At 36.5% G+C, this 23,551-nt stretch overlaps 2 protein-coding genes across 2 annotated transcripts; both read right to left on the bottom strand.

The window, feature by feature from the left end:
• Positions 1 to 957: 957 nt before the first annotated feature.
• On the bottom strand, positions 958 to 17,038 carry LOC113093920 (monocarboxylate transporter 5-like). The gene is made up of 10 exons (XM_026259519.1): positions 16,537 to 17,038; positions 14,971 to 15,097; positions 11,047 to 11,176; positions 10,801 to 10,933; positions 10,583 to 10,726; positions 10,340 to 10,501; positions 9,077 to 9,652; positions 5,430 to 5,641; positions 3,249 to 3,342; positions 958 to 2,350 (listed from the first exon to the last, which is right to left on the bottom strand). The coding sequence occupies exons 2-10, from the start codon at positions 14,991 to 14,993 to the stop codon at positions 2,145 to 2,147; spliced, it is 1,680 nt and encodes a 559-aa protein (XP_026115304.1). The 5' UTR covers positions 14,994 to 15,097; positions 16,537 to 17,038; the 3' UTR covers positions 958 to 2,144.
• A 325-nt stretch (positions 17,039 to 17,363) lies between these two features.
• lamtor5 (late endosomal/lysosomal adaptor, MAPK and MTOR activator 5) lies at positions 17,364 to 19,552 on the bottom strand. Its single transcript, XM_026259558.1, has 4 exons — positions 19,398 to 19,552; positions 19,253 to 19,314; positions 18,514 to 18,631; positions 17,364 to 18,187 (listed from the first exon to the last, which is right to left on the bottom strand). Exons 1-4 carry the CDS (start codon positions 19,430 to 19,432, stop codon positions 18,127 to 18,129), a joined length of 276 nt encoding a protein of 91 aa, XP_026115343.1. The 5' UTR covers positions 19,433 to 19,552; the 3' UTR covers positions 17,364 to 18,126.
• Positions 19,553 to 23,551: the final 3,999 nt, after the last annotated feature.

The following is a 23,551-nucleotide window of genomic DNA, read 5'->3' as shown; positions in this document are numbered from 1 at the left end:
TAGCCTACATGTAAATTAAACCAATTTCAGTGTGGGATTAATTTCCTATTTTCACCCAATTACCACTGAAAGAAATATGCTGTCCAAACTCTATTTGAAATAATGTTACAGAATCTTAATCAAGTCTTAAGTATTGTTTGATGTCAAATTGATATTTTAACACTAATGGCCTCTATAGTGAGAATATAATGTATGCTGACAATTTTTTTTAACCAATGTTCTGTTTGGAATCTTATTTCAGGTGGACAGATCTGAGTATCTGCTGAGTAATGAATCTTCAGGTGAAACTAAGACGGTTTGTTATTGATGAAAATCCTTTGTTACCTACAGCTGAACAAGCATATTTAATTATTCTTTATAATGCATGTGATTAATAAGATTTTCTACACATTTTTATGTGCTGTTGTGTCCACAGAACATCAGTGTTGCACTGTGGACATCTATTCATCAGTAAATTAAACATGAAAATAGTGCAGTATCTCCTCTTGGCAAACATGTCTGTAAGTACCAGCTCATTTTCAAGCTAAGCAGTAATTTTGGTTGAAATATTTTAGAATTAAGCAGGGTTGTATTAATACTAATGGATGCTTATGATTTCTCGTAATACAAAGAGTATTTTTGAATTTGAGGAATGTCTTGGAATGATGCATTAAGAATGTAAGTATAATGCTTACCATTGTTGTGTGCTATATGCAGTGTTCTTAATAAAGATATCTGTTACACCACTGTGCAATATTTTTATGACACATGTAAAATGACAACAACTATTTATAGGAAAATGCATATTTTTTTTAATATGCCCTTAATAATAATAATTATCAGTCAATGGATTTCAGACAGTGCTGTTTCAAAAATTATATTAACTATTTGCAGATAAACTATTTTATTTTATATTTTCCTTATAATTTACATAAAATCTCCCAGTGATTAACAAATGTTTTAAAGGAAACCCAGTGGGTCAAAAGGTTTCTTTAATCCCAGTCTTGTAGATCTTGACAACTGTGAACAATATCAACAAAACAATTTAAAAAAATAACCCTCATGCTAGCACCACACATTTTTCCACAAGTACAAAATCACTAACAGTACAGTAAAGATGGTGAAGCCCATCATTGACATCAATAGTGTTATTGTGTACCCATGACTGTCTTTAAGGCTAGATTTAGAGTTCAAAACTATTTATAGAAATTTTCCAAAAAACCAACACATTTCTCCAAAAAAAAAAAAAACACAATAACAGCTTTCATTAAACAATTAAGTGATAAAAAAGCTTGCTGCCCAAAACAAAAACAAAAAAAGTGTAAATTGTCTTTACTTAATGAAAAGCAAATAATTGGACGTTCCAGAACATGAACTTCCTGTTAATTGAAACAGCATTCCAGTAGCAGTACACCGTTTTGCCTCTAGAGGGCAACAGATCATACAAAACTACATTACTAGGGAAACTCCAATATTACATTGCTATCGACGCAGGACGTGTTCAAATGCATAGATTGATAAATTACATTTCCATTGTATCTTTGGCTTGTTGATGACAGCCATTATGGCCTTCTGCAGTCCTTTACACAGCACTGAGCTTCATTGTGAAAACACATCTATAGACATGAACACACATTAAAGTATCAGAAAGGAGGCACACAGAGTCTTAATAGGTTTATTGCATAGACCCATCACCATCTGACAAAATACTCTTATTTCAGTACTAGTATATTTGCCTAAGTGAGTAAAATGTGTACTGTGATACAAATTTACCATCATATCGGTGGAAGCATCTGAGTAACTTTCTAATGTAGGAAGATCACGATTCATTAGGTGCCGTAACATAAAGGCTTATGTGGTGACAAAGACTCTGGTTCTTGTGCTGATCTGAATGCCATTAAATGTGGCGGGGAGAGAAGCTTACTATTTGTTTATATGAATTTATATAAAAACAATTCAACACAATCCATTCTAATGAACCCTCTAACAAAATAGTTTGCATTAAAGCATTAACTTCCTGTTCTCTGCATTCAAATGAACGTTCATTTGCTTGCCACGCTGAGGTCCCGACCAAATGTTCAGGTTAGGTCCTCTTCCGATCAGCCTTCAGAATGTGAACCACATGACATGGTGGAAAGTGAAATGGCTTTGAATTTATTCCTTTATTATACAACTCCATTCCTCTGAGGCGCCGGGCAGAAACAGCCGTTACTCCACATCATTTCTTCATTTAGCATCTCAAGCCGCTTCTTTCGGGCTTGCCAGCGCCTCGCCAGAGGCTCGAGGAAAAGAGAAACTGATGATAACAGAAAACACACTCCTGCCAGGTAGAAGGAGCAGTCGTAGGTCTGAGTGTAGTCGTACAGGAAGCCTTTGGGATGAAACGCAAGGTTACATGTAAATTAAACTTGACAGATGGAAAGTCTTCCTTAAATAATGAATGGAGGTCAATGAAGAAAACATGGAATAAGAGGCATTCTACATGTTGTCTTTCCTTTGCACAATATACTTGACAACAGTCAGTAAAAAACCTGACACTTAAGATGATGGACTGATGGAGAAACCTTTATTCACTTTCCACCCCAGATTCTCCCCATACCTGTTTTCTGACTGGATATGCTTTTAAAACCATGGTTTGTTTTCACTATACAAGCAGCCCCGGGTCTTGGGTAGGATAGAAAAATCAGTTTTGCTTCCCTGGCTGCTCATTATTTTTGGGGGCGGGGGGCCGTGGAAGGGGGCCCTGACAAGATGGTTCATGTTAGCATGACTGTGTTACAGAGTTCAGGGCAAGGTCTATACTCGCCTTCCTGAAGAGGCCCCTCTACATGACTTGAATTTCCAAGAACTGTACTTCGCTGTAGTACAGTTCCACATAAGGAGATTCTGTATTTGTGTTGTTGACTGGATTTTGTTTATAAATTGCAGCATATAAATACATCTATTCTATAATCCTGAAAGTAGACAAATGGAATTTGTTTAGCAATACGTTATAATAAAAAGAAGCCATATATACTGTATATTAGGAGAACTAAATAAGCTAGATGAGTTAACATGTCTTCCATCTGTAACTCACATAAACAGAAATATGAAACTACCTTACAATCTCAGTGTCCCTTGAGCCACACACACAGAAGCAAGCTTTATCATGTTCAGCCAAGTCTTTCCAAAGCTGCTGATTATTTTTGTGAGACATCAATACCACATTTATCTTCTGATGTTTACTGATTCTATGATGTAGTCAAGGAGTTGATCCAAACTCCACATACCTGCCAGAGGAGGACCTGTGAGACAGCCAAGCCCCACAAAGAACATCGAAAACCCCATCGAGTTGTTCAGCTTTTCAGAACCCACCAAGTCCACCTGGAAAACACAAACAGGGAAATGAATTATATTTATGACAGATGATATATATCAGATCATGGCTTCTCTTCCTAGACGAGAAGAAATAGAACTTTGGTTAGCAAACTTTGATATGGAGTATGGACGAGGCTTCATCATTAAAGAAAAAGTTTTTAAATGCCATATTCGTATATAATCTATTAATAAGCCATCATATATGTATACAGGGGCGTAGCAAGCTTTTCAAAAGTGTGGGGGACGGATGTGGTTTGTTTATAAACAATAAAAAAAAAAAACGCTGAATACAGTGACAGAGGGGTACAGAATGCAGAGCTTAAAGTTTGGCTGGAAAAAAAAAATGATCCTACATTAAAAAAAAAAAAATTAGAAAAGGGGAGAAAAAAAAAACGCCCACACAGAGCTTTTTCTCTGGTGGTATAAATAATGTAACAATTTACTGTTTTTAAACATTAAAATAATATGAATTTTTCTTTCATAATTCTTCAACAGGTAGGCAAACAATGTCATCATTTCTCACTTTTTTCTCCTCAACAGGTAACGTTACAATCAAACACTCAGTAAGTATCCACAAAAGTATTCAGCTAATCAACAAACTATGCTCAAAATATCAAAATCAGTTGCACTGGCAATGAACCCATAAATACACTGCTTAACAATGCCAGTTTGTCCCCCCTCCTTGGCAATTCCCTGCCTTCTTCATCACAGTTATGTTATACATTGCATGCCACATAACGTTACATAACCGAATTTAGCTAGCTGCTGAACAATATCCCAATAATATAAATTAGCATTAGTCTAAAAGACGAAATATAATACCGAAAACACTCGACATGTCAACAAAAACCATAACAGAACATCTTCCCAAACTCTTCCCGCCTAGGTGCCCGCCTCCTCAGCACGAGCTGACCAATAACACCCCAAGAGAGGCGGGACTTAAGGCAGAACAGCCAATCAGCAGCTGGCCAGGCTCAAATCAGGTGTCATGAGAGGGAGGGGGGAGGAGGCAGCCGCGGCGAGCGCAGACACAGAGCGGCCAGAGAAACGGAGGAGCGACTGTAGTAAGGCGTTTGTGCAAAACTGCGGAAAAACTGCAGAAAACGTGTGGGTGTTGAACACTCTCACCGGGAAAAGTGTGGGTGTTAAAACACCCACATCCCCCACGGGTGCGACGCACCTGTATGTATATATATATATATATATATATATATATATATATATATATATATGTATATATATATATATATATGTATATATATATATATATGTATATATATATATATATGTATATATATATATATATATATATATATACACACACAACCATTCGCTTTACTACAGTCTTTCTCTTGATCAAATTTACTCATATTTACTCATAATAGAACAGCTGATTTGTATATTAAATTTGGACAAGCAATAACATTTCAGAGCAGTTTGGTAACCTACATTCTCCAATTTGGTTCCTTTTGTGTTCAGCATAAGAAAGACATTCATACAGGTTTGAAACGACTTGAGGGTGAGAACATAACAATGGAATCTGCAGTATTTTTGGTTGAACTATCTGGTTTCCCCCAGGGGCTTTTTAGGTACTAATGAGTGATTCCGTAGGTTGTAAAAATATTTGAAAGATAAAACAGTAGATTCCTTCCAGAAGAAGGGGTGTACTGTAGTGCTGCCTGTCAATCTAGCTCTCTCTCCTTACAATGCCCTTTGCAGTATTACAGCACAAACACTCACTGACTCAGAACTAGAAAGAATACCTTTCCATGAGCACATAAAATATGAGAGAAGGAAACTGCATTAGGATATCCCCACCCTGCCGGTCAACACACACATCTTTGTAATGAACAGAACTGAGCTCATAACTCCTCTAAGACATCTTTTCAAGCTTCTGGCAACATTGCCAACACTGAAAGTGCCAAAGAACTTAAACAAAGACAATTTGCATTTCAATTTTATACTTAACTAAATTATAGTGTATTATCTATAGCTACACATTTATACTTAACCGTTGCAACACTTCTATGAAGAATGCATGAAAGAATGTGTTGCAATGCCAATGGTACATGAACAGTCCTGCCTGTACTCACCAATACAGGAAGTAGAAGAGCCATGTACCCCCCACAGAAGATGGCAAAGAAGACAGCGTAGACCATGAGCAAGATGTATGAGGTGGCAAGAGGGGAGAGAAGATTGACCACACCACACAGGATCAGGTAGGCCTTATGGTAGTGATATTTGTGAAGCAGATTCCTGTCTGTCACCCAGCCAGATGCAAGTTGGGCCACCGTCTCTGTTATACCTGTGAGACAGAAAAACTGTGGAACTGACGGACTGAAAATGGGCCAATTAGTGTTGCATTCTTCCAAAGTTTCATCCTTATACAATATTACAAACTCAATGTTGTTCCAAACATGTTTGACCTCTTTTGAACATGGAAATAAGAAAAAAATCACCATGACAGCCTTATTAATGTGATCTAAATGTCTAAATCTAAATTTTAGCTTTGTGTGAAAAACAGAATTTCCAGAATGTAAGTCACTATCATGCATACACATACTACAACATCTCCTTACAATGCTTGCACACATTAAAAATGCTGCACCTCTGCTTCTCCCAAAATGGAGAATGGAGAGGTTTTATTCAGTAAAAAAAAAAAAAAATTATAATAATAAAAAAATTATAATAATTAAATAAAAATAAACTACAACAACATACTTACTTTGAAAAGGTAAGTCACTACAGTTTAAAAGTTTGGGGTCGGTTTTTATTTGATTAAGATTTTATTTATTAATTTATTTATTTTAAGTAATGAATACTTCTATTTAGCAAGGACACATTACATTGCTCATAAGGGACAGTGACTTTTATAATGTTACACAAGATTTCAAATAAATGCTGTTCTATTTAACTTTCTATTCATCCTAAAAAAAATACAATAAAAATAAAAAAAACAAAAAAATGTATCTTGACTTTCACAAAAATATTAAGCAGCAAAAACAAATAAGAAATGTTTATTTATCAGCAAATCAGCATATTAGAATGAATTCTGAAAGATCATGTGACACTGAAGGCTGGAGTAATGGCTGCTGAACGTTTTACCTTTATCATCAGGAATAAATTTGAATAAATTTGAAATCAAATAGAAATCAGTTGTTTTAAATTATAATATTATTTCACAGTATGAATGTTTTTCAGTATTTTTATTCAAATAAAGACTGAAAATTTTATTCAACTAAATATACATGCAGCATACTTTCAGTTAACTGACTTTGCTTGAATCTCTGGCGCAATCTGTTTTCAGTTCAAAGAGTGACAGAAGAGGAACAGAAGTAATGATAACAGACAGTCATTTTGTGGTGTACTGTACAAAGCGTTCAGTACTGGTTTGTTTTTGCTGTTGTCTGTCCTGCAGTTGTGTGTCTTTGTGTGAGGAGCTTTATTGAACAGTCTAGGAAAAGACCTGACGCAATACTATTGCAAACTCATACATTCACAACAGATCCAAAGTGTGAGACTCTCTGCTGATATGCACGCTGTCACAGTTTACTGAATAGGCCTACATAAAATGCACATAAATACCCTATACATGAGTTCTTATTTAATCTGTAATTCATTCATAACCTGTCAAATCACATACTGAATGTTTACAGAAAACCCAGAGGTGTTGCCATGATCTACCAAAGGGGTCAGCTCATATACTTCAGAACCAACGGCTTGAACTGATGAAGTTCCCGCACATGTGGAGTCATTTATTGCTTGCCAGACATAAAACAAAACAGCTGCTCAATGTTTGCTGGCCTCCGTGCACCACTAAAGGTGACGTCCTGGTGTGCCCCACTTGGACCCAAAGAAATTTTCAGCATTGTTTGTGTTTTTAAATCCCAGCAGGGCCACTGAGTTTCACAGCTGTTCCTGTCATGCTTTTTTCAATGAAACTTCAATATAGAATCTCAGTGACAAAAAGTAGCAAATGTCTTTAAACAGAGGTTTTTAGTCCACACTCTTTAGCATGTAGAGGACTTTTACCAGGGTAATCAGGCATGTGAGGTGTTTGTGTCTTTCTATACTTCACTCATTGGTCACAAAAGGACTGGACGAAAGCAATGTCCCCACTACATCAAAGATGGATAATAGGCCTTCACTGAGGTACAGGGCACCCAAATGCATGTCTGATTGCTACCGGCTCATTAAAACACAAAATGCGTTTGGCTCGTCTCCTCACTCTCTTTTGTCCACATTGCTGCCTCTGTGGCTCGCCACACAATGTCAGCCACTGAACTTCCAAGCCTCACGGCAGCTACTTGGGTCCCTCAGCCTGCCGACAGTGAGTGACAAGCCACGAGGAGCCTGAGCTTTAGTTCCCTCCTCATCCTGTCCGATGTGAAAGGACACCAGCAGGGTCGTCTCCGTTTGTGCAATCATGCACTATTTTAAGACATTTTGTAGTTACATATTGCACGTATATTCACACTGGAAACTTGTGCACTTCAAATATCCGGATGATGCACTTAATTAACAAGAAAAAAAAAAAAGTGTGGCATGTTGGACACTTCATTCACTCAACTATTGCAACTGTCTTTGCATACCGGAATGGGAGGGGCTATCAGACTCTGATACCAGATTACAAAACAATCTTATGAAGTTCATACACTAGACAGTAAAGTACATTTACTGTAAGACATCATTTGTTATTTTAAGTCAGTCCACCACTGAACTGGCTTGCTATTTCTATCTTTAAAATATTTATTATATAATTCAGAGACATGGATACTTTTTTAAGTGTGACTCCAAAAGATTACTTTGTTTTATTTTAAATTCATTTTGATAAAAGGGTTCATCATTTCATTAATGGTCATTTATCAGTAATCAGCCATAACAGAAAATAACCAACAGGTCATCACATCTGTCAGAATTTCAATAACAGTGCATTCTCAATCCTAATGTAAAGCAAGAAATTGAAGGAAATTGCATGGGGTAGAATGATGGATAACACATTATCTCAGAATGTCGCGGCTGACCAATCAGAATCAAATATTCCACAGAACTATTTTAATATTATGCCTGAAATAAGTTTGAGTAAAAATATTCACACTCTCTCTCTTTCACTGTGGCGTTATTGAGAGGACACTAACAAGCCCTCTGGTTTTAGCCACTACTATGCCAAAGTTCATTTTTTATGTAAGAGTACTCGTTGCATAACACTGCAGAATTTAAACTTCTCACAAATAATTAATGTGAAGTTGGCTGCCTTTTTGCATCAACCCTTTAAAGCCCATAAAGGGTACAACTTGCTGCAAAGCACAATGTTTGTAGTGCATCTAGGAGGTAAAGATTTATGGCTTTCATGAAATACATCCCTGATGAAGCCAGAAAAAAAAAGCTTCACTAATGACATACTAGCTAGCAGCACTGTCATTATTTGGCCCTGGTCTCTCCATTTTCCACAGCATAGCTCAGCAGTGCTTATGTCCTATTGATTTCCTCTACTGTTACACATTGTAAGTGAACATTTGAACTGTTGCAGCCTGAGAACAGCAATATCAAACATACTGACAAGAGGACTTTTTTGCAATAGGTAACTTTTTAATTTAAATCATCTTATAACCTTTGTTATCTATAATATTCTTGCTAATTTAAGATAAATTCTTTAAAAGCACTGAATACTTAAAATAGATGACAATGGAAAAGCAAGACTCTAGGGTTACTTAGGCTGATTAAAGGTAATATGACTCACCAGCCACAGAGATGATGAAGGAAGCATCCATAGGGTCGATGCCCAGGTTCCGGGCCCTTGCAGACAAATGGAAGTAAGGTATAAAATATGCCAGCTGACTGAAGACCAGCGACCAGGTGTAGATGCAAAAGAAAGGGTTCTTCAACAGTGAGAAGTCCAGCACTTTTGGGGGGTTTTCAGGAAGTTTTTCTGTTCTGTTGTTCTCAAGAAATGATTCCACAGGAGAAACCCCATTCATCGTGGGGGAAGTTTTAATTTGGTTGCCGTCTGTACCGTTCATCCCATTCTGGATGGATTTTTTGAGTTCCTGATGTGGAAGAGTGTTCTGTTCATGAACAGGGTTCTCTATTATAAGTGTATCCCTGTAAATGTGAGGCGAGCTGTCCATTTTGGAAGTGCCATTGGACATAGATGTGTTGCCATTAATATGATTCTTAAGAGGTTCTTTCTCAGATCCAGCTTTATGAAGAGTGTAGTTTGACATGGGTGAAGTTGGAGGTGTAATGTTAATGGGCCGCAAAAGCATCCCAGAAGCCACCAGGTTCAGCATGAGACCTCCCAAAATCAACAGAGCTCCTAAAGACAGAACAGAAATCAGTCAGTGTCAATAATAATATTTTAACACAACTGCTTCACCGTTTTTTTATGTATTTTCAATAAAATAAAAAGTATAAATGAACATGAAAAAAAAACATATATATGTACTTCCATTTAAAAGTCTGGGGTCGGTAAAAAAAAAAAGAAGAAAAAAAAGGAATGGATACTTTTAAGGACACAGTTTCTCAAAATGACTTCTATTTCAGTGTTGTTCTTCAAAGTTTCTGTATCATCAGAAAATCACTTACACACTTATTACAAACACTTCCACACTTCATTAAGCAGAACAACCATGATCAACTAATAATAATAACAACAAGAAGAAATGTTTCTTTAGAATAAAACCTGATTATTTGTGACACTGGAGACTGGAGTGATGTCTGCTGAAGATTCAGCTTTGCCATCACGGAATAATCTTTTTATTTTAAATTGCAATGAAATTTCACAAGTGTTTGATCAAACAAATTAAGCCTTGGTAAGCAGAAAATAATTCTTTCAAAAACATTTGAAAAAATCTTACAGACACCAAACTTTTGAACAAAGGTATGCATATTTGTCAAGGGAAAAATTATATAAAAGAAGAAAAAATTTAAATAATATATCAGTTAAATATATATACTGATATGACTTACAGATTTGAAAAAAATGTAGCTGAAAGCCAATTACCCTGCCAAGCATAATGATCCAAAAGCAGCTGAGTGAAAGGAGCAAGGGCAAAGGTCAAACCCATGCCAGAGCGGCCAATAGAATATGCAGTTGCCAGCCTCTTTCGGAAATAAGTCACTGTTACAACAGATGTGGCCTGATAAAGAAGAGCAAACCCGAGACCTGGAAAAAACAAAGTTTTATGGATGAATTTTTTTACTCTTAATATCTATACTTTTATCTTCCAAATAAAATGAAACTCACCAACAACTATCCCCATGCTAATGTAAAGGTAAATCACATTGGTGGCAAATAAGCTGGAGATAAAGCCGGCACTGACGAGAAGCGCCCCCACTATGGAGGTAACCCTGTTCCCCAGCTTGGCACAGGCCACCGAGGCCAACGGACCTAATAGGTCACAAACAAAACTGGGTTTATGAACTACCATATTGGATTAAAGATGGTTGCTATGGTGACCATACCTCCAGAGAGCCTGAGGCTAGACATGATGGATCCAATCCAGCTGATGCTCTCTGACGAGCCTCCAAACTCATCCTGCAATGCCACAAAGAAGATCCCAAAGCTCTTCAATGTACCCATTACCAACACATTCACCTGAAAAAGACACCAGCAGATTCAACTGATTCAGCTCAATACAGATCACTTCAATTTGATCATAGCACAGAAGTTTAAAATTGCAGTATCTAACAGTAGGAATCATTACATACCATGAAACAGTGCAAAACCACCATCCAACCCCAACCGCCATCTGGTGGATCCACATACACAACCTTCTTTTCCTTCTTCATGGCCTTAGTTTTTTTCTCAGAGCAGGAGATTATGGCAGCCTTACCATCACTGAAACATCACAAAATCCACTTAACATTAACCAGTGAGTGATAAAGTTTGATAAAATTATCATGAGAACATGAAGACAAATATTGTCCCTCTTCACCATCTGAAACATAGAACAATGTACAGATGAAAAGGCTTCCATTATTATAACAAAGACAAATGCATGAAAAAACTGAATAAAAAAAATGGCAAATGTTATACAGTTAATTTTTATTCAAATCTTTTGTTACTCTTTTATCTCATTTGCCCTTTTTACATTTGGACCCAAATACAGTATCGCCAGCAAAACGTGGATGCAGAATGCAGTGGATAGTGACAACATCAGTACCATTGGTTATTCTGTTTAGAGTGGATCCAATTTGAGTATTACAGGATACTCAGTATGAGGTGAAGTGTTCTGGATCTGAGCCGGAAACCTCCTTATTTACAGCTGAATATAATGTGTGTATAGTACAGTGTTTAAAATGACACAAAAAGAACAGTCAAGTGGGTTCGTTCAAACCAGTGAGCCCCTGTGCAGAAATGGTGGATCGTCTGCAATATTTCACAGATATAAACGCTTGCACAACTATAAATACTGAGCAATCAAATCCAGCAGCTCAGGTGATTCTAGCTGAAGCAGGAAAATTTAATTGGTTGATCTGAGAATGTATGTGTGTACATAACAACAGTACAGAAATATACACTTTTCTTTCTTAATAGTTCACTCAAAATATACCCACTCACAATTTACCTTCTTTTTTTTTTTTAAACCTGTATGATTTTCTTTCTTTTTTTTGGATCACAAAAAAATTGCATTTGGATGGTGGATGGGAAGCAATATCTAAAAAGTACCAAAAAAAAAAAAAAAAACATGCCTCTTGGATGCAGTCCATATAACTTTTGCACTATATTTAAAGTCTTTTGTAAACAATGGCTGTATGGGAAATAACCTAAACTTGAACACTGTATTCACTGAAGTCATGGCCAATTCATTTTCATTCTGCTAAAAACATCTGCTTTGTGTTCCATATGAGTTTTGAAGTAAATTACATTATGGGTTGCATTATCGTTTTATTTAAAGCCGTTGTGGGTCACACTTTAGTTTGGGGACCAATTCTCACTGTTAATTAACTATTAACTATGAATTTTGTCTCCATAAACTCCTGATTTGCTTATTATTAATTATCTATACAATATGGTCATACAGAATAAGGCATTAATATGTTCTTTAAAAGTATTAATAAACAGACAATTTGCATGCTAATAAGTAACTTAATACTAGTGGTGGGCCGTTATCTGCATTAACGTGCTGCGTTAACGGGAGACTCTTATCGGGCGATACGTAGTAAAAGGGTAGTAAAAAACCTTATTTTGGGCCAAAGTCATCAATAATTTTCAGCGATTTTTATCATATTTTACTGCTGTTTCTATACATGCAGTTTTTATGTTCCAGTAACCAGTGAAAGTGCAATTCTGACTCTCTGCTCATTCATTTAGATATGAGCCTGGTCTTGTTAGTCTGAAATAGCTGCCCGGAGGCGTTGTCAAGATGGCGGCCGAGTGGCACGACTTGCCTAAAAGGAGGGGTCAGCCTTAATAGATGTTCAGGACAGTTGACGGGCCACTGATGCGCATTGTTATGAAAGCTTATCTTTTTCATGTGTTTTTAAGCCTTACCGCTTGTCGATTTAAACATTAAAGCATCCAAACACAAGACGCGGAAAAGCTTAACAGTGTAGCTGGTTACTCGTGCACTGTGTTCAGTGCGCACGCAGAGATAGAGTCACATATCACGGACAGCGACACGGAACCAAGCTCTCTTCTGCGAAGTTCTCCTCGAAGTCCCTCCTGCTCCTGAACGAACAAATACAAATCGCAGTTTGAACAGACAAAAAGATGTGAAAGAGCCCAATTCAGTACTCAAGGTGTTCTGGTGTTCAGGGCTCACGCAGAGAAAGGCGTCTCAAAACGCTTGAACACCGAATTTGCTTATTTTTGCTCTTGTGCAGACAAATACATGTCAAAATATCCACCTTGGAAATTATGCTCGAAAAAACTGTCAGTTATTTCTCAAGTGAGAGTAAACAGTTGAGGAAAAAAATGGGATGTGTATTATATTGGATGCGTTCATCGTCTCTTAAAGTGACCGCGCCTAATTTAGCTACTGGCTGCTGTAATGTTAACCCAAGAAAATTAAAATCACTCACTGCTCTTGACTGAATTACTTTGTAGTTTTAACAGTCAAACCAAAAATTATTCAGACACCAGATATAATTTTTATATATATAGCAAAACTGTAATCATGTGAGAAATGTTGAAGGTGTCTGAATAAATGTAGGTTTGATTGTATATTTCATTTTTACATTGAAGACTATCCAGTGCTATTTTACAATTAATTATTTGGTTTCTGTACCTTGACACATACAAACTTGAAAAAAAAACTTAAACATTGTGTAAATAGCACAAATAAATAAAAATACACAAACATACAAATTAAACAATTTCAAACAGGGCCCACTGGTACAACCTTCACCGGGGCCCCGCTGACCACAGCTACGGCCCTGCTCACGCCTGTTCAACACATACTCCGTCTGCAGTGCGTATGCAGTCCGTGATGCAGCACGGACTTGATGTGCTTTCACACAGGGCGCTTTTGCAGTTTGCTACTCGGTACATAAAACGATCGCTGCACTGCTGCCAACGCAACGCTCCTGGAACGCAACTGGTATCCAATAACATGGGTGTGTAAAAAAATATGCAACGCATACGCACTGCAGACGGAGTATGTGTGAAACAGGCGTATGGTTGTTTGCACCTTGTGCAATGTGGAATTAGTTTACAGCTTTTTAAAGCACTTTGTGATGCGTTTTGAAAACAGGAGATGAGCCCCTTTTCTAATGCACCACCTAGCTTGATAAAACCCTTCTCAAAGACTTACTGTTTGTCAATTTTATTTTGGTAGCATACATATTCTGAATGCCTACGGCAGAATTCGAATGAGCCATTTAAATCTAGATTAATCTAGATTAATTTCAAGATCACAGTGAGATTAATCTAGATTAAAAAAAATTATCTATGCCCACCACTACTTAATACTGAGAATTGGTCCCTAAACTAAAGTGCTACCCGGTTATGTTTAGAACTTTTAAAAAAGAGAAACAGGAAATTCATAAACTCACTGATGAAAACACGACTGTCAGATAGAAAATATGTGGATTGTAAAGCTCTCGTACATAAAGCTCATGAGTTCATGTAGTTGGCTGCTCCTTCAAGAGAAAACAGACAAGTGGAGAGGCAAAGCATGCAAATACTGCTTAGAGGATTACAGAGCAATGAATTGGGCCAGTGTGTTGTAAGTGAAAACATTTTCTCCCATGTGCTTACCGAGGGCCACCCCAGAGTGTTTCTGTGCATGTATGTGCTTGCATGCATGCATGTACGGATGCCAGATCACATGTGTGAATGCTTCAGTTCAAGAGTAAGTGCAGGAAATTGCACTGAAAAGGACTACGGTCCACCTTGTTACCCTGATTTTTTTTGTTCACTCAAAAGCTTCTTTCAAATCCAGTGCTTTTGCATTTTTACTAATTGCCCTATGCAGTGACAGAGTGAGTAAGTTTTTGGGGTCACAACATCAGTGTTTACCCCCTCTGCTCTGGTATGCTGTAACATCATTATATCATTATGGTTACTTTTTGATTTAAATGTTAGCATATGGGTGAAAAGTGCCGCCGATAAAAATAAAAAAAACTCTATCTTAGGCAGGAAAAAATAATCTTAGGCAGTTAGAGTAAAACACTTTGAAAAAGACTCACCTGTGTTGCTCTTTTGGCAGCATAGTTGTGGCAGAGGAAACTTAATCCAATTTAAGGTGACCGCTTATTTCCTCTGTGTCATCTTCTGCACTGGAAACTCAACTTGCAGATCTTGTTTATGACAAACCTGTCACACAAATTGTTATAACTTATGACCTTTTAGACCTTCCCCACACAAGAATCTCTAATCATTGGGTGTACAAGGTTTGTGTCTTTCAAATAATTCTCAGAGATTTCAGATCCACACAGGTATGCTAACAAAAAAACTGTTTAAAAAGTTTGAGGCAAAAGCAATACTTTGACAATTCACACCTGAAATCACTGCTGTTGTGAAGGCTTGTGACCGCCAGTCAGACATCTCAAACAATGAATGTAAAATTAACTCCTTTGTGCATCTGTCAGCATACCCTCTTACCTTGTGTTGGGTTCATGCAGGGTGTTGGCCTTATTAGTCAGTTATAGAACCTAAATTCTACTGAGAATTGCATTTAAATCTATAAATCTCATTTACTTATGAATCTGCAAATGCAGTATTGTTGTTGTGACATTACAGTCTGTGGAGGGAAATCTCCTGACCTCTACTTTGATTCACTGTAATGTTTTCTAAACACATTTTCCGAAGTACATTTCCACACATTGCCTCCCAGTGTCCTCACATCAAACTTTTAGTCTGCAAAACATGCTCAACTTTTCACAATGTGAAACATAGGCTACTAGTTTAATAAAACAAATTAGGCATCGCCTAGGATTAACTAAGAGCACGTACTAATTTTGGGAAAAGTGTCCTCATGGAGGCTACTCTAGTATCCATCTTCTAGACTACATTACCATAAATAATAACCTTGTAACTCCTACATTTTATATAAACAAAAGTTTGTAATACTTGCAGATGCACCCTTCAAAGATTCGCGCCGTTCAGGACATCCCACACAGACTACAATGTTACCTTTCCTCCCCATCCTCAACTCAACCATCCCTGTACGGCAATTAGCCGTGCGGTTGTGTAGTTAAAACTCAATAAATGTAGGCTTAGCTCATAATCCTATACTATGACAAAAAGCAGTGGCGAAAATCACGAGGATGTTACCTCAAACGCCAGAGAGCCGATGATGCAGAGCGCTGGTGTGTGGATCGCGCGAGCCCAGCGGCGTTCGTGTGAAAGCGCGCTACTGGAGTGCATTACTTTACACCCATCGATAACAGTCGACAGAAAAACCACCAGAAAAGTCACTTAAACCTCCGGCATCATATGATCAATGCTTTATGCGATAAAAGATATCGTGTTTTATTTTCGTATAAGTGAAATACATTCTTGAATAAATAGGCTATTACCAATAATAGGCCTAATAAAAATTATATATTTTTTTTTACTTGCGCGAACGTGTAACAGGGAATAAAAATCAGATCTGCAGTGTAAATGCAGTCTTAAACTTGGCCTTGAAAAACTTAGTTTTTGTATAATATAGACTGGTGAACATGAATGCAACCGAAAAATTAATTTGGTAAATGTTCAAGGAATATTTCATAAATGCAAACATATGGAAGGCGAGGAAAAGAAGCACTTACCATATTTCGTGTAACGATATTAGTCACTTTATACCAGGTTTCACTTGTGAAGACTTGATTTGGACAGACGCCTCCTCGTGCGCGTGACAGTTAGGCTGCAGGTAACATCTGTAGATTCCCCGGTGACAGCGACAGCTCCTCCAAAGGGCTTGTATGTCTTGTCAAAGTCATCCCTGACCATGGCTGGACTCCCTTTGGTTGATTTTCCCTACTTTCCGAAAATTTGCCCCCAGTCTCTCGGTGGTATCATTTGACCCATCGGACCGGCACAGATCGGATACAATGCGTGCCGGTTGTGCAGAGCCAAAGACGGCCCCTACTGCATTTAACGACCATGTGACCGGAACTCATAAGCTACAGTAAGTATTGAAGTGTAACTTTCAGAGGGTTTATTCTGGACTGTGGCTATTTGAAAGAGGTCAAAGCACCACGCTGTAAAAGCTACGGGGGCAAATAATAAATGTTTAGATATTCTGATTCTTTATCTACCGTGTGTGTGTGTGTGTTTGAGGTTTTTAGAACAACACAGGTAAATAGACAGTAATGAATGACAGAATTTTCTAAAATATCTAGACTTTATGATGTTATCCTAGGTAAAACGTTGCCTTGCAAGTGTTATGCAGTGTCCTTTTTCATTGCAGGTCTCATTGTGGTCTCAAACCTTCTGGAAACACACCTGCTGCATTCTGATATAACCATACAAAGTCACTTAGGAAACATTTATCTGGCATTTAAAGCACACACACTTTTAACTTTGCCAAACTCTGTTCCTTATTATATATGTTAAGGCAAAAATGATGACTGTTACAATCAAGAGCTAAGCCAAGTGATTTCACTGTTAACTTTTATCAAGGAAAGAACGCTCCATGACAGGCCAGAGCGTTTACAAAATGCAAAGAAGTATTCTCGATATTTTCCATATGCATACAACAAATGTACAGTAAAAAGGATAGTATATTTCTGTTATTCGTAAAATAAAACATTAGTGATAGTTGCCAAATTTTTACGTTATCTGTCTGACAAAATTGACTTTTATAATTGTTCATTACTAAGAAGTATGTTGAAAAAAAAAAAAACTCACCTGTCTCAAATTAAATAATTTCCAGTTGTTAATCATGCATATAAACTATAACTCAAAATGATCCATTAAACTATTCTCTGTGAGGTACTTAATGAATGTTAAATCATTATGGTTATCTTCAGTATTCTGCTTCATGCTAAATGTGATACAACTACTGCCCCCTTCTGAGCACATCATAGTACTTCAACTTAAACACCGCTTACAAAAGACTCAGAATTATTTTCCTTAAATAACACAGTTTATTAACTGGGAAAAAATTGTTCGAACAAACAAAAAAGCAGTAAACACATCTAAACTGTGGAGTATGGTTGAAAGAAGGTACAGATATTGGAAAAGAAATTATTGATTAACCATGTACACAAATATCTGATGGAAGACAAGATTTCATCCAATCATTAAACTTCTATGTTGCTGACAATAGACCACTGAAGTTTTTCAAGCTAGAAATAATAATGATGTTTAAAAACACTGCACGTATTCAATATCTGACCATTAGAAACACACTGAATTTATGATGCCATCTTATGTACAGCCAGTGTAATCGTTCCATGTGTTCTCACCAAAATGTTCCTGCAATGACAGAATTATATTAAGAATCCCATTTAATACTTAAAAAGCGGCAAGAATATTTATTATAAGTCCCATAGTCACAGATAAAATTTTAAGAGCATGGGGGGGAGGGGCAGGTACTTAATGGGATGAAAGCAGCAAAGTTATGAGAATATGCCCTTAGTTCTAAAGAACTACACCCCTGAATTATACAATTTTATTCTTTTTAAATGAAAATACTAAGCATTTAAGATCTGGAGTTTGTTTTATTGTTCTTGGTTATCGCTCAAAATTAAGCTTAACCAAGTTCCCAGAAACTAGCAGATGTTTGTCACTTAGCTTCTTACCCAGAGTCAGACTCCAGACAGACAGTAGGAGAGTCAGTGGGATCTTTGGTTAGAGAAGCGGCTTGCTTGGCCAGCACAGACACAACTCCTCCGTGTTCATCAGAAAGTGAGCCACGGCCTGAGATAAAAAAATATTAAAGAAGTTGACAATTACAATACATGGATCATCCCCAAATTCTGGTGAGCTGTTAAAAAGATTTCAAACATTCAAGATAACCCATATGAGAGAAAATTCTGTAACATTACATTTTATTGAACAACATGTAGAAAAAACACGTAGAACGTGAAGGAAAAAAAGAAACAAACTGTAATAAATGTAGTGTTATTCTAGCATTAATCATATACACTGTTGTAGTTTTCATGAATATTTGTAAAATATATTTTCTAAATTTTTCATTCAGTTCAATTTTCTGTAATTTTAGGGTCTCAATATATCTAAACTTATTTTCTTTTATTATTTTTTTTTCACATAACACATGATATATATATACACACACAGTTTGGGTTTTAAAGTTCCCATTTTGAGTAATAAAAATCTCCCTAGTTTTATGAAAGTAATCTAAACTGAACCACATCAAAACATTTGTGTTTATCTATATTTTTAGCTAAACCTTCCCTTGTACACCTACATAATTATTAACATTAAATTAATGTTGCTGAAAAAAATGCACGGATGTAAACTACTCAAATAACACTATCATCATGACCTAGTGGATGAATGAAACAGAATTATACTTACATCCTAGATTATGGCCTTGAGCGTCTGTGCACAGAACCCCAACAATGGCAGGATTTTTCATTCTAGTGGAAGAAAACAGATTAGTAAAGAAACACACCTAAAACAACTATACATGTTTGGAAAAGAATGCTGTATTTTAACGTACGTGTCATCAAGATGTTGCTCCAGTGAACCCTCCATAAGAGAAGCCTAAATAATATTCTTAAACGAACAGAAAAATTATATATTGTCGAAAGAGTAGCAGCGATATTTGTTATTTCTATTACTTCCGGGATGTCAGCTGACGTTTTTACACACGACTCCAACACTACGGCGCCCTCTAAGGGAAAAATACCAAAAGCGAATGTGATTTAGCGCCATCTCGCTCTAAGTCTATTCTTGTCGGTAAACAAGAAAATACTGTTAGCAGCTTTAACCCTCTACGTGTAGACAGAGATGGGCATAAATAGCCTACATGAAAATGTATTTAAAACAATAATACAAAATACTGTGTGGAAAATGTTTATTTAAATACGAATAGCTACAGTATTTTGTATATAGAAAATATTCAAACTACATGTGAAACTGACCATTCAGTGCAGGTCTCCCCATAGGCTGAAACCTGTCTTGATTTATTCTGGAGAAAGAAAAACAAACAAACACAGATTTCAATGTGTACAATTGGGTAGAAACTTTTGTTTTCATTACCTCATCCCTTGCCCTGCAGGAAATACAAAACTACTTATTTCATGTTAAGTTTATTTTGTTGCATATAAAGTTTATTCAAATTAGAAAGTTTATCTAAAATGTAAAGTTTAACATTAGAATTCATTTAGATAGCGTTTAACACAATTTATTTAAAAATGTTTTTTTGAATGATAAAACCAAAAACACAAGATTATTATTATTATTATTTTGTGATGAATCATTCATCAGTGTCATCACAAATTAAATAGTTGATGACAGACATTGGTTTACCTAATTATTTTGTCTTTACATAAACATACATTGGTGAACACAATTACCTGATTTTGTAAATCTGACTAATTTTTCATTAATCACAAAGTTTGCACTTTGCACATGCTTACATTTACAAAATGAGCCTGCAATATTAGAAATAATGATGAAATGGTTCATGTTAAATACAAACATTAATTAAAAGAAAATGTTTAAAAGGTTCATATGATGCGATTTTATTTTTTTCTTTCTCTTTGGAGTGTTACAAGCTCTTTGTGCATAAAAAAGATCTGTAAAGTTGCAAACACTAAAGTCTCAAATCAAAAGAGGTATTATTTATAGAAGTTAAGAGTCAACAAAAATGCCCTCCAAAAACGCCTCATTTAAACACACCCCCACATGTCTATGTCACGATGTGGGAAGCAGGGCTATGGAGTGCTTCGGCCATGACGTCAAAACCCAGAAATATAAACTGACATCCAAGTAGTATCAATTTATATTTACCACAGACCTTGTTTTACTCATAAATTGAAAAACCACATAATAAAACCCCATATGGAACCCATGGCGAATTAGACGTCACGGCTAGAGCAATGTATTGTTATTTAGTGGATGATAACATATAATTCAGTGGGTAGATACATTTTTCTTTTTCTTTTTTTATAAATAACACGTTCCTAAAGAATTCTTAAAAAAATAAAAATATTTAAAGGGCAAAAACATCCGGTTAACATTTATCTATCATTGTCAATGAGAACTCCCAGGGGAATGTTCACTGTTGATATCTCTCTAGATGACCCCATGCTCTGACCAAAAGCAGAATAAAAGACCAGTCCTGCTCCTCACCATCAATTGTTTTTGAGCAGAAGTTCTTTATCAGACACTGATGCAGTCTTCTCCATTTTGAACTCAAGATAGTGAGGCACTCTCTTTCTGTGTTGTGTGAGCCTTTTTTAAGAATCAGTTCTCACAAAGACAATTTTTTATGTCATATCTGTTATATGCTTATATAGCTGTAGTATCTATTTAGACTAGCCTATATACTATATACTGTGTACAGCCTACCACAGTTTGGGCAACATGTAAGTATAAATCAGGTTATTGAACTCAATATATGCAAATAGAATGCAGAGCACCATCAGACATTTCTGTCTTTCTGGAGCTCATCCGAACAGGTTAAGTTTTCCAGAGTGTGTGCAACCTTTTACTTCTGCTATTACCAAAGACAGACTTGTTAATGGCTTATATTGGTTAATGGGCTTATTGTGCCAAAATTACACATTATTAATATTAATGTGTGCTGGATTATTTAAATAAATAAAAAATAATTATGTTAATATGAAGTTATATATATATATACATTTCTTTATTTTTTTTATCATTTAGTTTAATTTAACATTTTATTTAAGCAATTATTTTCTCTCCATTTTTAGCTCAGTTTTCAAACTACATTTGTTATTAAAGTTATGCTTTAATAACTTTAAAGGCTCTTTAAGCAAACTTGGATTCGGCAACCCTTGATGATTTCTGCTCTGCCCTGTTCAGTTACAGGCAAGCTGGTCTGCTGACGGGACAAAAAGTTGCAATGTAATTACGTGGCCTGGGCGTCAGTGACATCCATCACTTTCAGTGCAGTCAAGTAATGCACTGCTGACTAACCGATGACATTTTCATGCTCTCGCTAAACATAAATCAAATCCTAACAGATAGGACTGACATTCCAGCCTGCTATCCTTCACACCAATTGCCTTCAACTTGGATATTTAATTTAGCTATCATTTTAAGAAAGCGCATTGATTCTGTATAGCTGCATTTCATCACGTATCTCCATCCCAAGAGCTTTGATGATCAGCAGGTCATACAGGCTAAATCCACATTTTCATTTGCTTTTGACACTGATAAAAACAGCGTGGTGGACTTTATAAGGTGCAAGGCCATGGATAATTGTATTTCTTTAAAGTATAGTTAGCTGAAAGCACAATTAAAATACTTGCAAACAGTTTTCATGAATGGCAGGCGTTCCAATTCTGCATAAATCTGCACAGCTTTGTGTGAAGTTCTGTGGTCACTGATGCTAAGTAGGCTTTCTGATGACCTTACATTGACAAAGCAGAAGGATGAGACCAGATTGAAATTGACACGAGAAACTAAAGTTTTAAAGAATCGCTTCATGAGAAATGTATTGTTTGTAGTGAGTAGGTGTCTATGATGAGATGTAATTACCCTTGCTACTGCTGGGTCAAGGAAGTTTTCAGGCTTGAGAGGACATGATGTCGAATGCGTTTAACCGTCTGTGCCTGACTGGCACATTTAAAACCTGTAAATAGGAAATTGTCAGTGAATGACAATGCATGTCATGTCATGGAGTGACTGTAGGCTTAAACGTCTCAAATGAATTGACAAGTGCTTAATTTGTTGTGATTTACCTGCGAGCTGCATCATATTGTCAGGGAGCAAAAATAAACATTTCTCTCATCAACCCCATTTGCTGATGACTCACTTCCTATGACCCTGACTTGTATTGGTATTCTGAAACTTGGCTACAAGTCTGACATTACTTTGGCACTGTAAACAGTGATGAATCCTGTTCAGATCAGAAGGTGATTATGGCTCGTGGACTCCTGTAAAATGAACAAGTGCATAGTAGAGAAGTGAATGAGGAAACGGGGAAAAAACTGCAATATATACACACAAATATATACACATATATATATATATATATATATATATATATATATATATATATATATATATATATATATATAGTGGGTACGGAAAGTATTCAGATCCCCTTAAATGTTCAACTCTTTGTTATATTGCAGCCATTTGCTAAAATCATTTAATTTCATTTTTTCCCCTCATTAATGCACACACAGCACCCCATATTGACATAAAAACACAGAATTGTTGACAATTTTGCACCCTTTTGATCCAATACAGCCATGAGTCTTTTTGGGAAAGATGCAACAAGTTTCGTCCTGTCCCTGCAGCTGAAAAACACGCCCACAGCATGATGCTGCCACCACCACGCTTCACTGTTGGGACTGTATTGGACAGGTGATGTGCCATGGCTGGTTTTCTCCACATATAAAGCTTAGAATTAAGGCCAAAAAGTTCTATCTTGGTCTCATAAGACCAGAGAATCCTTCAGTTTTTTTTTGTTTTTTTTTATCAAACTACATGGGGGATTTCATGTGTCTTGCACTGAGGAGAGGCTTCTGTTGGGCCACTCTGCCATAAAGCCCCGACTGGTGGAGGGCTGCAGTGATGGTTGACTTTCTACAACTTTCTCCTACCTCCTGACTGCATCTCTGGAGCTCAGCCACAGTGATCTTTGGGTTCTTCTTTACCTCTCTCACCAAG

This window comes from Carassius auratus, unplaced genomic scaffold, assembly GCF_003368295.1.
Source record: "Carassius auratus strain Wakin unplaced genomic scaffold, ASM336829v1 scaf_tig00215205, whole genome shotgun sequence".
In the NCBI taxonomy this organism is placed as follows: domain Eukaryota; kingdom Metazoa; phylum Chordata; class Actinopteri; order Cypriniformes; family Cyprinidae; genus Carassius; species Carassius auratus.
Note: the sequence above shows the minus strand (reverse complement) of the source record. Positions and strands in the feature narration are given on the sequence as shown.